General features: G+C 37.6%; 1 protein-coding gene across 4 annotated transcripts in view; it reads right to left on the bottom strand.

The window, feature by feature from the left end:
• PRSS12 (serine protease 12) overlaps positions 1 to 15183 on the bottom strand; it is a 74194-nt gene that overhangs the window by 48424 nt on the left and 10587 nt on the right. For 3 of the 4 annotated variants that reach the window (XM_047855594.1, XM_047855592.1, XM_047855591.1), the window contains exons 2-4: positions 12555 to 12693; positions 10150 to 10328; positions 5286 to 5436 (exon numbers count right to left, since the gene is read on the bottom strand). In XM_047855594.1, coding sequence (XP_047711550.1) covers positions 5286 to 5436; positions 10150 to 10328; positions 12555 to 12693 — 469 coding nt within the window. The remainder of the gene's footprint in view (positions 1 to 5285; positions 5437 to 10149; positions 10329 to 12554; positions 12694 to 15183) is intronic. The other variant, XM_047855593.1, reaches the window with a different exon arrangement.

Below are 15183 nucleotides of genomic sequence, written 5' to 3'. Positions count from 1 at the left end.
CAAAGAAGCTGATGACTCTGCTTTTACAGAGATTGGGCAATATTGGGAAAAGCAACATAAAACTCATGGACTGTTAAAGTCAAATAATTGCCACGTGAATTTGATAAAGCTGTGTGTTCTTTGTCCTTCCCTTACGGAAATTATTCCCACACCAACCCCCAGCAGTTCATTTGTAGTAAAATTTCCAGTGTGGCCCACTTTCTTACCCTCTGACCACAGAATAAATTTGTGGAATAGGGGTGCTCTAATATAATACATTGATTTAATAAATCAAGGTTTGTTTTTTTTTTCTGTAAAGCTATTTGACCTACATAACAGCAATGCCCAATAAACACTAAATTGATTCTACCTCTGATCCTTATCCAAAACATTCTTAAATCTATTTAGCTAATCTGATTGTATTTGTGTGAAGTTTGTTTTCATAGAAAAAGACCAAATAAATAGCACCATCTAACTAATTCAATCCCCAGGCTTGAACATAGTTACTACTTTGAGTAGATGCAAAATAGAGTCAGGCAATTCTATTGTGCAAGATTATTGTTTGTTAGGTTATGAAAGATTAGTCCTTTCACTTCAAATATCAGTGTGTGACACTTATAACCTGAGTGAAAAACCTCGTCTTTAATGATCAATATCCTAGGTTTCTCTCTGGAGAACAAATCCCCTGCCTTTCCAATAGTGATATTTGATGTACACTGAATGCTTACTGCATGCCAGGCACTGGTCTAACAGCTTTATATGTATTAACTCATTTAATCCTCCCTACAACCCCATATTATGATCCCCATATACAGATGAGGAAACTGAGGCCCAGAAATTAAATGATTTGCCCAGCATTATACCACCACTGGATAGTAAAACTTGTCTGGCTAAAACAGAGCTAACTCTGAAACATTTTGCTATCTTACAGCCTCTGGGGGGGGCATTCTCAATGAGGTATCTATGGCACCTCAAATGTAGTCTATCTAAAATGTGTCATCATCATTTTCTCCCTACAATTTACCTTTATCTCTTGACTTCCCTATTTCTTTCAGGTCTATATTGGTATTTATTCTTAATAACACCTGGCTATTTTGCAAATACTATAACATGAAAGAAAAAAATTCTACAGTGGAAACCATAAGTCTCAAGATTCTGGTTCTCATTTAACAGTATGACTTTGGGGCTTCAGGTAATCACAGAGGGACTAATTTCCTCTTCTGCCAGACAAGGTCTCTCTCCTGCTCAATTACTCCCTGTACGAAGTTTATCTTTATGGCAAAATCTATAAAATGTGAAAAAATTAATGAACAGTAAAATAAAAAAAAGGAAAGAAGTATTTTTTAAAAGCAATTTGTACCAGATTTTTATTCTGATCACTCAATAAAATTGTTCTCTAGATAATTTCATAGCCAAAAAAATAAATAAATAAAATAAAACCCTAAGAAAGATGTGTTCATAATTTTTAAATTCCTATGTAAATTATGGCATATCCACACAATAAAATATGATGTCATAGTTCTAAGATATGCTTTTAAGGGTTTTGAAAGACACAGGAAATGTTTTAACTTTAACTGCACAAAAGGAATTCTGATTAAAATGTCTCCACCTGAAACTTCACTGTGTACATATGCATTCTCAAGTCAACTTTCTGACATCTGGCTGCCTCCTTTCCTGTTCCTCATCTTTCTCCAAGCTCTGAGTTAATCAAATTGAAGTATCAAAAGTACAGTAATTTCTTTTGTATTTAGGAAGCTTGCCAGCTCCAAAAACTCTACAGACACCATTAAAAGATGAAAGTCAACAAAAACAGCGTCTCGCAAAGAAATTGTAACTACCACTCCAGGGAGGCATGATGTAGTTTCCCTCTGGGAATTCAACAAACAAATAAGACTGAGATAAAATTTGCTTAGGAAAAAATCATAAATCCAGACAAGCAACAATTACGCTGTTATCAACCATGTGCCATTAAAAACTATTTCATCTGAGAGGGCTGTGCCATTAAGTAAGCAAAACAGATTCTAAAGGAAGCACTGTTGCAGAACACTGCTTTAATGGAAGCTTATGAGGTAATTATTAAATCAAGTGAAAGAAATCCAGCAAACAATATCAGCTCAGGGCCTCAGAGTACTTACAATAAAAACAAATGTCTACCAAGCTGAATTGTTGCTTGTTGCCTAGGCTTGTGGAGGAGTTTTGCTGCCTTGTATATCGGGACATATTTTTCCTTTCTTTTACTTTTCTAAACATGAATCTTCTCATACAAAACAAAGCAATAAGGGGCGCCTGGCTCAGTGGGTTAAACATCCGACTCTTGATTTCGGTTCAGGTTATGACCTCAAGGTTGTAGGATCAAGGCCCACGTTGGGCTCTGCACTGACAGCAGGGAGTCTGCTTCAGATTCTCTTTCTTCCTCTTCTCTGCTCCTCCCTCGCTTGCACTCTCTTTCTCAAAATAAATAAATCAACATTTTTAAAAAATATAGCAATAAGCTAATGCTCAAGAAAGATATAAACACGTGACCCTCACATGCGTTCAATGCTAATATAGTCTTCCTGGTGATTCCATCTCTACATTTTTTCTATGCAATAGACTATTGTTTGTCAAAATGGTCCCTGTTTAATGTAATGTGAAAAAATGTAAGTGAAAAAAACTTTTTGGCTCTCAAGAAAATTGTACATTTCAACATAAATTTTTAGGGTCATTTCTATGACTGTAAATATAATTAACATTCACAGTGTGTCTGTGAAATTTTTTTGCATTTTTCTAAGCAATAAAACCTGCCTCTTCCCCAGAGAAATATATTAATAATTAAAAAGCTTTATAGCTTAAATACAGAGTAATCCATACTGCAACTGGTAATGTTAAATATGCTATTACTATACCGTTAACGTTCTTAAAATTTTTTGCAAAGATGTAAGTTTTTTAGTAACTAACATGAAAATCAATTAGTACACCAATGATTACACAACCGATAGCCCAGTAAATATACACATACAGACCATAGAATGTTTTAAAATATGAAATTCATATTTTAATTCATAAAACAGCTAACTAAATAGAAGTTCTGCATAGAAAAATAGTGTTTGATAATCTTGCCACCAAATACTTGGTTCACTTTGAATGTTAATAATATCTTTCAACTAGGGGCGCCTGGGTGGCTCCGTCCAGTCGAGCATACAATCATGATCTCATAGTTAGTGAGTTCAAGCCCTGTGTTGGGCTCAGTGCTGACAGCTCAGAGCCAGGAGCCTGCTTTGGCTTCTGGGTCTCCCTCTCTCTCTGCCCTGCCCCACTCGTATTCTGTCTCTCTCTCTCAAAAATAAATAAACATTTTAAAAAATAATAATAATATCTTTCAACTATAACGGTCCCTAATGTGACTGACCTTGATAGCTGATGTATATTATATACTTGTTACGTGTGCTAACTGCTCTAGTACCTGTGTTAGACAACAGCCCCAATATGTAAGGAGATATGTTATAGATGAGGGAATCTGACCAAGAGATATTCTATAACTCTTCTCATCTCCAGATGTAGGACTCAAATCCAGGTTGTTTTGAGAACAGGGCACATGCTGATAATTTTATGCTGTGTTGACTCCAACAACACCTGGACACTTTTAAAACCTAGTCTCAAAATTTAATGATTAATAGCAGTTTTCTCAAAGGGAACTAGTTGGCCCTATTTCTGACCTGCCCAAAGAAAAGGATCATACCAGTAAACTTAACACCAGTAAACTTAACAGTAAACTGATCATTATAAGACCCAGAGACACAGGATTTGCCATGTTGTTCCCTTCCCACACATAAATGGTGAAATAGCGGGTAGGTCCCAGAATTGGTTACAGGGGGACTATGTATCTTCACTGAAGGACTGGACCAATGACACCTTAACCCAGTGCTCGTGCTCAAGCTTAGCCTCAGCAGTGGGGAAGACCCCTGGTTGTTCTGTGATGCAAGAGGAGAACACATCCCTTTTGATGGTTCCTGGACAAAATACTTGCTTTGATCTAATCAAGCATTTGGATCTAGCCTCCTATTTCAGGAATTACAAGAGCCAGAGGAGTAAACTAAATGACACCAGCAAGAAGAAATGAGACAAATCCAGAAGGTAGGACATTCCCCAGAACAACTGGTTCTGTCTCTTCCGCAAGTCAGTGTCATGAATAACAAGAGGCTGTTCTAGATTCAAAGAGACTTCAGGTACACAACATCCAGATGCACTTCATGATCGTGGACTAAATTCTGCTTAAGATAAACTGTTGGTCAAGGACATTGTGAGAGAACCACGGGAAACTGAATGTGTGTGGTATTAGGCAATGTTAAGAATGATTACCAATTATATTAGTTGTGATAATGTTGATTTGGCCATGTAGCACAGTGGTCTTACTTTTAAGAGATACATACTTTTAAGAAGGGAAAATGTTAAGATGTCAATATTTTCCTTTAAATTGCTTCAATATAAACACAGAGTTTTGAAAAAGAGGGGGATCAATTGCAAAACAAATGAGTATAAATGGTTTAAGTTTCAAAAATCATGCTTCACTGTCAAGGATTATGCTTAATTGAAAAAAATATGATACATGAACAGAGAAGCTTTGATCTCAAGAGGCCTCCCCCATCACTACCACCCACAAAGTGCTAAATGAAAAAATTTACAAACTTGAAGTAAAATATCAATTTTGAAATTTTTAGGCTTGTGAAACCAATGTTCAGAATCACTAAAGAAAAACAGATTAAATATCCAAAATTACAGCATGCTATTGCAGAATAATCACAACTTGGGCAACATGGTATGTTGATTTTCATACTGCTGTTTTTATTGTATATGCTTCATTCATTTCCACACCTTCTGTGGGAATTATTTTCTTTGCACATTAATAAACATCCTTTGTTCTAAGCACATACATAACAAATAAGAAAGCAAAGTCAAAAGTTTAGATAATATTTGGGGAGAAGAACCGAACTTCAGTCAAAGCCTAACAACCAGTTTCATGAGATGACTTCGGTAAGTTGCTGTGACTGAGGATGCTGGTTATTACCTAGGAGCAATGTAAAGGCCACTAATGAACAGTAGTAAAAGGCTGAGATTCTTAGGGATATAAAATCAATTGGATTCAGACACAGACAGGGAGACCTATAAGGACACATAAATTTTCTTCAGGGAGCCTACAGCCTAGTACAAAGATCACCAGGTGGCTTTTTCTATTCCTCTGAGGAAATGTGCAATTTAAATACATGGCACCTGCCTCTGGGTATGGAAATAACAGATTCCAAAATTTAAAAACAAGAATAAAAACAAACCTCAGGCCCAGCTGCCTGCAGATCACTTCTGCATCTGCTTCATCCCACTGGTCATCACAGACAGTCCCCCACTGACCAGCATGGTAGAGCTCCACTCGGCCTTCCCGGGCGCTGCTCCCACCCACGAGGCGTATGACGGGAAACGCTGGGCCTGTTCCGCGTGAGATTAGAAACAAATTAATTAGGCCAACATATCAACATTGACTGATAAGATTAGATATATTCTATTTATTTGCCATTCTCAGTAATTAAATCATACTTATTAAGCCACTTCAGTGATTTGGACATACACATGCACGTGTATTATGTGTTATGTTATTCTTCATCAATTAAAATATTCCAAACTGGGGGCACCTAGCATGCAACTCTTGATCTCAGGGTTGTGAGTTCAACCCTGAGTTGAATCCCCCATTCATGTGAGTTCAATCCCCCATATTGGGGGTAGACTTACTTAAGAAAAAAAATATATATATAAATTAAAAAAAGTACTCCAAATTGAATTATGTTCATTTAAATAGCTCTTAAGAGGAAGTAGTCTAGGGGTGCCCAGCTGACTCAGTCAGAAGAGCCAGCAACTCTCGGTCTCGGAGTTGTGAGTTTGAGCTCCACGCTTAGTGTAGAGATTACTTTAAAAAAAAATATTTAAAAGAAAAGAGGAAGTAGTCTAAATTCACTTTTCCCCCAACAACCTCAGAAACCAGAAAAAAAACACTCAAAACTGTAGTTTACTGGAAACACATTTGATTTTAATGATATTGTAGTAGTGACACTGATTTTTTAATTTACAGTGACTTGAGCATTACCAACATGTAATTTTTTTTATTATTTTAGAAAGAGAGAACAAGGGGCAGAGGGAGAGAGAGAATCTCAAGCAGGCTCCACACTCAGTGCAGAGCCCGACATGGGGCTCAATCCCATGATCCCGCCATCTGGGGTCACGACCTGAGCTGAAATCAAGAGTCAGGTTGCTTGGGGCGCCTGGGTGGCTCAGTCGGTTGGGCGGCCGACTTCTGCTTGGGTCGTGATCTCGTAGTCCGTGAGTTCGAGCCCTGCGTCGGGCTCTGTGCTGACAGCTCAGAGCCTGGAGCCTGTTTCAGATTCTGTGTCTCCCTCTCTCTGACCCTCCCCCGTTCATGCTTTGTCTCTCTCTGTCTCAAAAATAAATAAACGTTAAAAAAAAAAAATTTAAAAAAAAAAAAAGAGTCAGGTTGTTTAACTGACTGAGCCACCCAGGTCTCTTTTTTTATATTTGCAGAAATCAAGTTGAAGTTAACACCTAACTCATTATAGCAAGGTAGTGAACATTATGGCCAATACCTGTAAAAAACAATATTGAGAATTCATTTGGATATGAATCAGTTCATATTCATTTTCTAAGAACTACCAAAGGTTTCTCATTGCAAATTCCTTATTATGGTCCACAGTGCCCTGATCTAGCCCTTGTCATTATCCTGAATATCACTCTCTACTCTTGGCCTCCTTCACCAGGGTATATGTATGATGCCCTCATCCTTCTATCCTCAAAACACTCGAAGTTGACTCCCACCTTAGGGTGTGTACACTTCCTGATTCTTCTGCTTGAAATAATGTTCCCACAGATCCTCCCCTGGCTGTGTCCTTCAGTTTTCAGCTCTGAATTGTCCTTTGCTTAGAAGGCCTGCCCTAGCTACCCTAGCTAATGAAATACCTTAAGGTACTTTTCACTATATTGCCTTCTGAGTATTTACTTTATCTAAAATTATCATTGATTTATTGGTTTACATGTCAACTGTCTGCCTCCTAACAGCTAGAACTGAGGACAGAGATAGTGCCTTTCTCTTTCACCTGGGTATCTCAGGTTCCCGGCATACAGAAGGCACATAATGAATATCTGTGGGCTGACTGGCTGAAAAGTGATAGCTAAAAACCTAGAAAGAATATCCCAAACATGGAAAAATAATTAGCAATATTCATTCACTCAGTTCTGTTTAACAAACAGATATTAGGCACCTGCAGGGCTGCAGGGCATTCACAGGAGCACTAGACAGACCCCACCTTCACGAAGTTCACTACCTAAGGACATGAACAAAGTGAGTAGAGAGAAGAGATCATCAGGAACCTGTAGGGATTCAGAAGCAAGGTAGTCTGGGAATCTCTTCTGAAGAAGCTGTTATCTGAAGAGGGCCAAGGTGGATGGATGGGATTTCAAAAGTCAGAGATGGGGTAAGTGCATTTCAGGAAAAATGAACAGGATGAGCAAAAGCACAAAGAAGCACAAAGGTGAATGTGTTTGGGAAATAGTAAGCCAGGATAATTTTTCTAGAATAAAGGATGTAATATGGTAAAAGGTTCAGAATAGGCTGGGCCCCTATTCAGAAATTTAATTGCAGCTTTTGCCAAATGTTAATCATTTATCCACATGAAACAGTCTTCTAATTCCTCCATAGTGTAAGCAGCTGTCTGTAAACGGTATTGGGATATTCATATTTATATTCAAATATCATACTTGAGTTTTGCAGCACAGATTCAGACCAGTGAATATTTACATTTACTCATTCTGATCTTTAGAATATAGCTCATTTATATAAATCAACTAGTACTTATAATTTATAAAAGGATAAAGATAGTTTTAATAAATATACATGTTCTCAATATTGTATACTAGCTTCTTATAATTAATTGATGGCTGACTGGTGGTAAGAAACTTAAATTTGCATATTATGTTTATTTTTCCTTTAAAAAGCTTGGAAAACATAGAAAAAAATGATGGAAAAATGTATAAGTTTTTTAAGTTATTATATTCTCCCCTGCCTCCCCTCCCCCTGCCACTGTGGTAAGCTTGGAGATAACAGAAAAACAAAAATTTTTAAGAGGAAACTTAAAATCACCTACAACCCAGAACCATATGGCATATTACCTTATTTTGTGTGTTTTCATGTTTTATTTTAAAGCATGTGGGCATTTTTCTGGCTGTATAAGTAATTGTGAAAATATTAAAAAAACTCAAAGACCAAATGACATCAACATCCCACATCCTCCCGACAAGCACACAGAAAATCATTTGAAAGAGAATTCAATGAGTTAGTTGACTCATGTTTAACTTATGGATAAATAAAACTCCCAGACATGTTCATTAAGATTACTACTTCCTATACCCAATACTGCTACCCAATCTCCTACTTAGGAAGTGTTGGAAAAGCAACAAAGACTAGGTGACAAAACACTAAATGTAATTTGCAAACTAAAAAAAGTATATTTACGGTCTATCACTGTGCCTTGAAGTAGACTCAGTGTTTGCTGATTTGAGCCTTTCTCATTCTCATTGGATCTTTTTTCACTCTCACTGCTAACTTATCTCAACCTCCTACATTTTTATAGATGCTTATAAATGACCTTAAATTTATCTTTGCAGTCTGACTATAAACAGGTGGATAGATGACAGAGAGAAGAAGGAATTTTCTTAAGTAGATAGATATCCTGAAAGAAAAATAATTAGTTTTCAACATATTATTTACTTCACTATTTGAAAAATTTTAAACATTCTACCAATCAGGTTGAACATAAAGTACAAGTAATAATCTACAAAAAGCAGTGCATTATTGAGCCCAATTTACATCATCCTTGAGGCAGCAATGCATAAAGATGCACTGCCCAAAGCAGCATTACCCAAAAGTGGAGAATCAAAGGAAGAAAAGGAAAAATTTACAAAACACCAAGATTTAACACGCACCACCTGGCCCACTCAAAAAAGAACTGTGGTTCTCTGAGCACATACCTGTCCCCTATCTTCCAAATGGTTCTCCCAGCCAATTCATAGGAATTACTTTAAATTGAGACTCTGTTTTTTTTTTGTGGTGAGAAATTCTTCCACTCTCCCCCTGATATTTGTACTCCAACAGAAACCAATGCCCTGGGCTGGCTGCTAGCTTTTTAGGACCTGGGATATCTGATCATGCTTCCGTCTCCAAGGAGAATGCAAGAAGGGATGCTGTGACAATGTGCTGTGACAGTCAACTACCTCACTGAATGCTCTTTCAAATGATTTTCTGTGTGCTTGTCAGATCATTAAAACATGATCCCCAGGGGCATGTCGGTGGCTCAGTTGGTTAACCATCCAACATCAGCTCAGGTCATGATCTCACGGTTTGTGAGTTCAAGCCCCGCATCCAGTTCTGTGCGGACACCTTGGAACCTGGAGCCTGCTTCAGATTGTGTCTCCCTCTTTCTCTGCCCTTCCCCTGCTTACACTCTGTATCTCTCTCAAAAATAAACGTTAAAAAAAATTAAAATATGATCCCCAGAAAACCCATCAGCCGTCATGAAAAGCAGCTAGTCCGTCCTTTACTTATGTTCATATGAATATATGCATATTTTTGTGTACTGAAACCATATAGTTCATCATCTCATGACGAGGGTGTGGTGCATGGAAGGAGCCTTTATCCAAGGCAGTTATCCATATTATGGAATGTGCTGTCTACAACTCAAAGGAGAATAATGGTACCATGATGATATTCTATCCTATAAATATAGTGACAATATTTTGTTGTGGTTTCTGTATTCTATATTTGATTTCAAGATGATTTTCCATCTTGATTCTATCATGATTTTCCATTAGCAAAATAAATGTTTCATATATAATATTTCTGTAAACAAATTAGAGAAAAGAGAAAACACACTAAAAGTGAGATACCATTTGAAAGTCAAATGGAATTCAGAATGTTAGACGCACTCCTAACTGAAGACTATTTGACTATAAAAAATAATGATTCAGGCTTATGTCTGTATTTAAACTCTTTTAGGAAATGGTTTAACGAAGACAATTTTATCATCTGGAATTTTGTTGAAAACATAATGAAAGTAAAAAAAAGAGGCTTTTTTTTTTTACCATGGGAAAAGCTACATGTGACAGCAGCTGCCATCTTCTGAGGACACACCCCACCCTGCCAGATGTCTTTTTCACAAAGCAGTATATTTTCTTCATCTCCTCGGCAACGGACATTGCTCCAATAAATGGGAATAAGGCCCAGTCCAGAAAACGGGGTTTGTTTTGCTACTCCTTTTCCTCTGGAAATACAATGATTGAGGTTAGGTTTATCAAATACAGGTGAATTTTTTTTGTCAAATTATTTAGATTTTTAAAAATCGAAGAAATCAATAAAGATGGATGTGGAAGGAAAAGAAAAACAAAGAAAAAAAAACTACATAAGTTTCAAGCAAGTCAAAACTCAGAAGATCAAAATTTGGGTTGATTACTTATGAGTCTTTTTAATCAATCTTACAGGACTAATGGTATGCATGTGCCTTTACTACCTATAGCTAATTTTAGGGGAAAATGGGTAAATACTACAGATATTAAGGAAAAGCCTGGTGATTTTGTAGAAGTGTGTCGTGTGGCTCCGTGAGACTTGGATTCTAGTCTGGACTCAGCTGCAAATTACTCTAAGCTGCACGTTTCTGTAAGCTCTGCTTTCTGATGTATAAAAGGAGGGGTCTGGATGCTTAAAGTTTCTTTCCTACTCTAATATTTTAGGCCAGCATTTTCAAAATGATTATTATTACTACATGTAAGCAAGATAATATCAAGAGAGGTGATCATTCATAATTTTTAAAGCCTTATATATAGTATTTGCTAGCAAGACTTTGAAACCAATGAATAAAATAATAACATGCAGATGGGCTCTGCTTTAACTCACCTGATCTACATCTTTTATAAGTAACTTCTAATATTTAGAAATTGATATTAAATTTTAAAAAGATTAAATGCTTATCTGATTAACAGGGTAATCTCTAGAACTGTCTCCATACAACAGCTTCCATCAACCCAAACAGTAAACATTCGGGATATATCAAAAACATGAATATGTCTTAGGGCACCTGGGTGGCTCAGTTAGTTAAGTGACTGACTCTTGGTTTCAGCACAGGTCATGATCTCACAGTTCGTGGGATCAAGCCCCCACTTTGGACTCTGTGCTGACAGCATGGAGCCTGCTTGGGATTCTCTCTCTCCCTTTCTGTCTGCCCCTCTCCCGCTCACGGGCACTTGTGCTCTCTCTCTCTCTCTCTCAAATAAACATTTAAGAAAAATATGAACATGTCTTAATAGCAATAATTCTGAGCTGCTCTGATCTAATTGTACAATTCTTTTTTACAAAATGGACTACTGAGGGGCACCTGGCTGGCTCAGTTAGAAGAACATGCAACTCTTGATCTCCGGGTCGTGAATTCAAGCCTTATTTTGGGTGTAGAGATTATTAATAACAATAATCAAATAAAAGGACAACTAAGAGATAATATAAGTAATCAGAGTAATCAGATCCCCTTACCTGAAGTTCCGTTTGCAAAGCTTCCTAGTGGGAAGACAGGAGGAGGCGGGCAGATTAAATGTCTTACTGGTCTGACTGCAGTTGATTAACCTTTTCATTTCTATCATCATATTAGATATTACCACTCACTGATTATTAGTCCAAAATATTTGTAAACTGCAAAATTTTCTTTCAGTCTTTTGGACCTGTCTATTCAAAACAAGATATTTTCCACACTTTCTAAAGATCTCTAGAGATAAAGGCCAAGAAAAACATCTGGCATGTGTACTTAGAAAAAAAATAAATGAGACACAAAAACAGAACAATAAGAGCAACCACAAAAGCAAAACCTTGTGTTCCGAAATGGAGCCTTCTGCTCCTGGTGAAATCCCCTGGCAATTGGCATAAAGGTGCCAGGGCTGTTGGAAGTTGGAGCGGACAGACTGTTTCACAGAGAGCGCTTGGAGCAGCCAAGAAGCCCACGGTCACTGCAGGGCACTGCTGGGGCTGATGAAAGCAGCCATTCTCTAGCAGGACCTCCTCAGCACAGAACCCCCAGGCCTGGACATCACCCCTTACCCATTTCGGGATGGAAGCACAGGTAAACACCGCCTTCTTCACGCACAAAAAGATGTAAGCTGTGGATGGCTAAAAGTAGACAGTTAAATGCAAATGACAGCAGTCTAGGGCTGCATGAGCTACTGAGAAATTACAATTCTCAGAATCAAATTCTTTATTTCCTAGGACTAAACAATTAATGTTAAAGACAAAGAGCAAAAGATGCTTTTGACTTTTGGCCACTTAGCATTTGCATATTTTCTGGTTAGCATTCCTTCCACATGTGGCCCTTTCTTTATAACTCTTGTGAAAAGGGAGAATAAGGGACATGAGAAGGAAGGAAGATGTCATCTTTCCACAGCAGTGACGGGTGCCCACCATTATTTGCAAATATTAGCAGCCTGATCGGGTCAAGGATGGGCGAACTCACCCCTGCTGCAGCTGGTGACAAATGACTGATGCATCAGAATCATCCCAGTGGCTGCTACACACTGTGCCCCAAACTCCATTCGCATAGATTTCCACTGTGCCTTCAAACTCATTTTTGCCACCTCGAAGTCGTACTGACCCTGAAGCGGAAAAGAATCCCAAAATCCCTTAATAGCAAATCAGCATTTGAACATTATTACTTCACCATTCCTTAGTTAACATGATTTTCCCACATAAGTGGTGAGAGATCCAGTCAGAACAATTCAGTGTCCATGTTAATGGCATGCGCTTCTTTCTTTAAATGAGGGTTTAGCAGATTCTTTTTTATTTAGTTTATTTTTTTTTGATAATTGACTTCATGGTGTCAATACTACTTCTGTTTTCTTCTTTAGCTAAGCAAACAGAAAGTCCAATTACATTTTAAAAGGGGACAATGTGGAAGAGTATGACTAATGTCTGATGTTACATCCCAAATATTGGATTATATCCCATACAAAATGCTTATCATTTGTGTATCATCTTCCACTTCACATGAGGTCATAGATAAGCAGAGAAACAAAATTCAGCGCTCTATTTACAAATTAGTTGTAACTGCGTTATATATTCCTTCTATGGGATTTGTTCATCACTAAAGAGCAAAATGCTGTTTCCCCTTTTAACTTCAAGCAGTAGTCATGAAAATTCTAAAGATTATGTCTATAATTTCAAAAAGGTGGTGGTGTTAAAAACATTGCCTAATGTCAATCTTAGGAAAACTGCCACTAGGTAGAATTGTTTGGTATAATGAGTGTCCCTGGAAATTTGCCTTCCCTTACACACCATCTTCACTCAGCTGCTGCAGAGATCACGACTTGAGTCATTCTTTCCAGTCTTGAAAAGAGTCAAAATTAAAATTCGAGCACCCTCATGGGGCACCAGGGTGGCTCAGCTGGTTAAGCAACCAACTTTGCTTAGGTCATGATCTCACAGTTCATGAGTTCGAGCCCTGCATGGGGCTCTGTGCTGACAGCTCAGGGCCTGAAGCCTGTTTGAGATTCTGTGTCTTCCTCTCTCTGCCCACCCCCTGCTTGTGCTTTGTCTTTGTCTTTCTCTCTCTCTCTCTCTCTCTCTCTCTCACAAATAAACATTAAGAAAAAATTTAAAAAAAAAATGCAAGCACCCCAGGAAAAATAACATCCCATAAAAGTGAGGATGGATCAGGGTGCCGGCGGGGGCTCAGTTGGTTGAGCGTCTGACTCTTGGTTTCAGCTCAGGTCATGATCTCACGGTCTTGGTCTCATGAGTTCGAGCCCTGCATAGGTGTCTGGGCTGACAGCTGGGAACCTGCTTGGAATTCTCTGTCTCTCCTCTCTGCCCCTCCCCGGCTTGCACTGTCTCTGTGTCCTCAGAATAAATAAGTAAACTTAAACAAAAAAAGTGTAGATGAATTCAGGTTTCCCTTCTAATTGCCATTGGTTTGCAAAGTGGCTACTGGGAGGCCACAAGTCGGGCACTTAAGCAGAGACAGAAGCACTTATCATTTCACAGATAAAGAAATCAAGAAATTAAGTTCTATCAAAAAACTGTCATATTTTGCATATTTCAAAGTTGTTTCAAAGTCTGACTTTAAAATAATTTTTCCAAAATATTAGATTCACAAATTATCCATTCACTTCATTTGCAGGGGCCCAGGCATCTCCCACTATTATTTTCCAAGTCATCATCATTTAAAAATGAAACTATTTAAGAAACACATATTGTATTTCTCATGATAAATACAAAGTGTCATTTAATTCAAACAATATTAAGACAATATTAAATGGAAGGAACACATTACACTGCCAAATCCTGATTATTCAGGAGAGAGCATGGGCATGGATCATTCACATGGCAGATAAATCTTAATCACTCACACATTCCAAACCTCTTTAGTTCACTAAGCAGGAGGAAGCCCTGTTTGGCTCAATGAAGAGTGTGAACTGCACAACATTTTTAAAGAAATATGTCTGAAGAGTTTAACTGAGCTTTAATGATTTTTTAATCACAAAATCTCTTCCACAGAGACCTACATAATATTATGCATATTGCAAATGCCAGCATTTTATTTCAACTCAAAGAATTCACTTGCTCACCTCAAACAAACATTATTTGAAATGATATTTAAATTGATCTATTATCTATTAATCCTCCTCCACTAGATTACTCGAGTCAAAGGGTTGGAAGAAAGTTCTAGCAATGAAAACAAACTGGAATACTACTTGTGCGTGTTAAAAAAAATCATAAAAAATGTAATATACTGCCTAAATCACCAAAAAGCTACCAATAAGAAATGATGCATACATAACATCTAAAGATTAAGGCATTTGGAGATAAGGCATAGAAAACTCTGCATAAAGTATAATTATCACCCTCACATCATTAGAATGCAGTGACAGAGCTGGAAACAGCTTCCAGGTCAACTATCAGTTCCTCCATCATTCCTCAGATTCTCCAAACATGCTGTGAAAGCCTGGATTCATTTAGCTGTATCTGCTTCATGGCAAGAAATGTGGAGTGTTCATCCAGTTTCTCTTTAACAAGTGAATACAAATATTTGCAATTCTGGAAAGTCAATTTGCATGTCAATGGCTAATGACCTCTCCATCGGAATC

Source organism: Prionailurus viverrinus, chromosome B1 (genome assembly GCF_022837055.1).
Source record: "Prionailurus viverrinus isolate Anna chromosome B1, UM_Priviv_1.0, whole genome shotgun sequence".
Classification (NCBI taxonomy): Eukaryota; Metazoa; Chordata; class Mammalia; order Carnivora; family Felidae; genus Prionailurus; species Prionailurus viverrinus.
The sequence above is the reverse complement of the archived record's forward strand: the minus strand, read 5'-3'. Positions and strand labels throughout refer to the sequence as shown.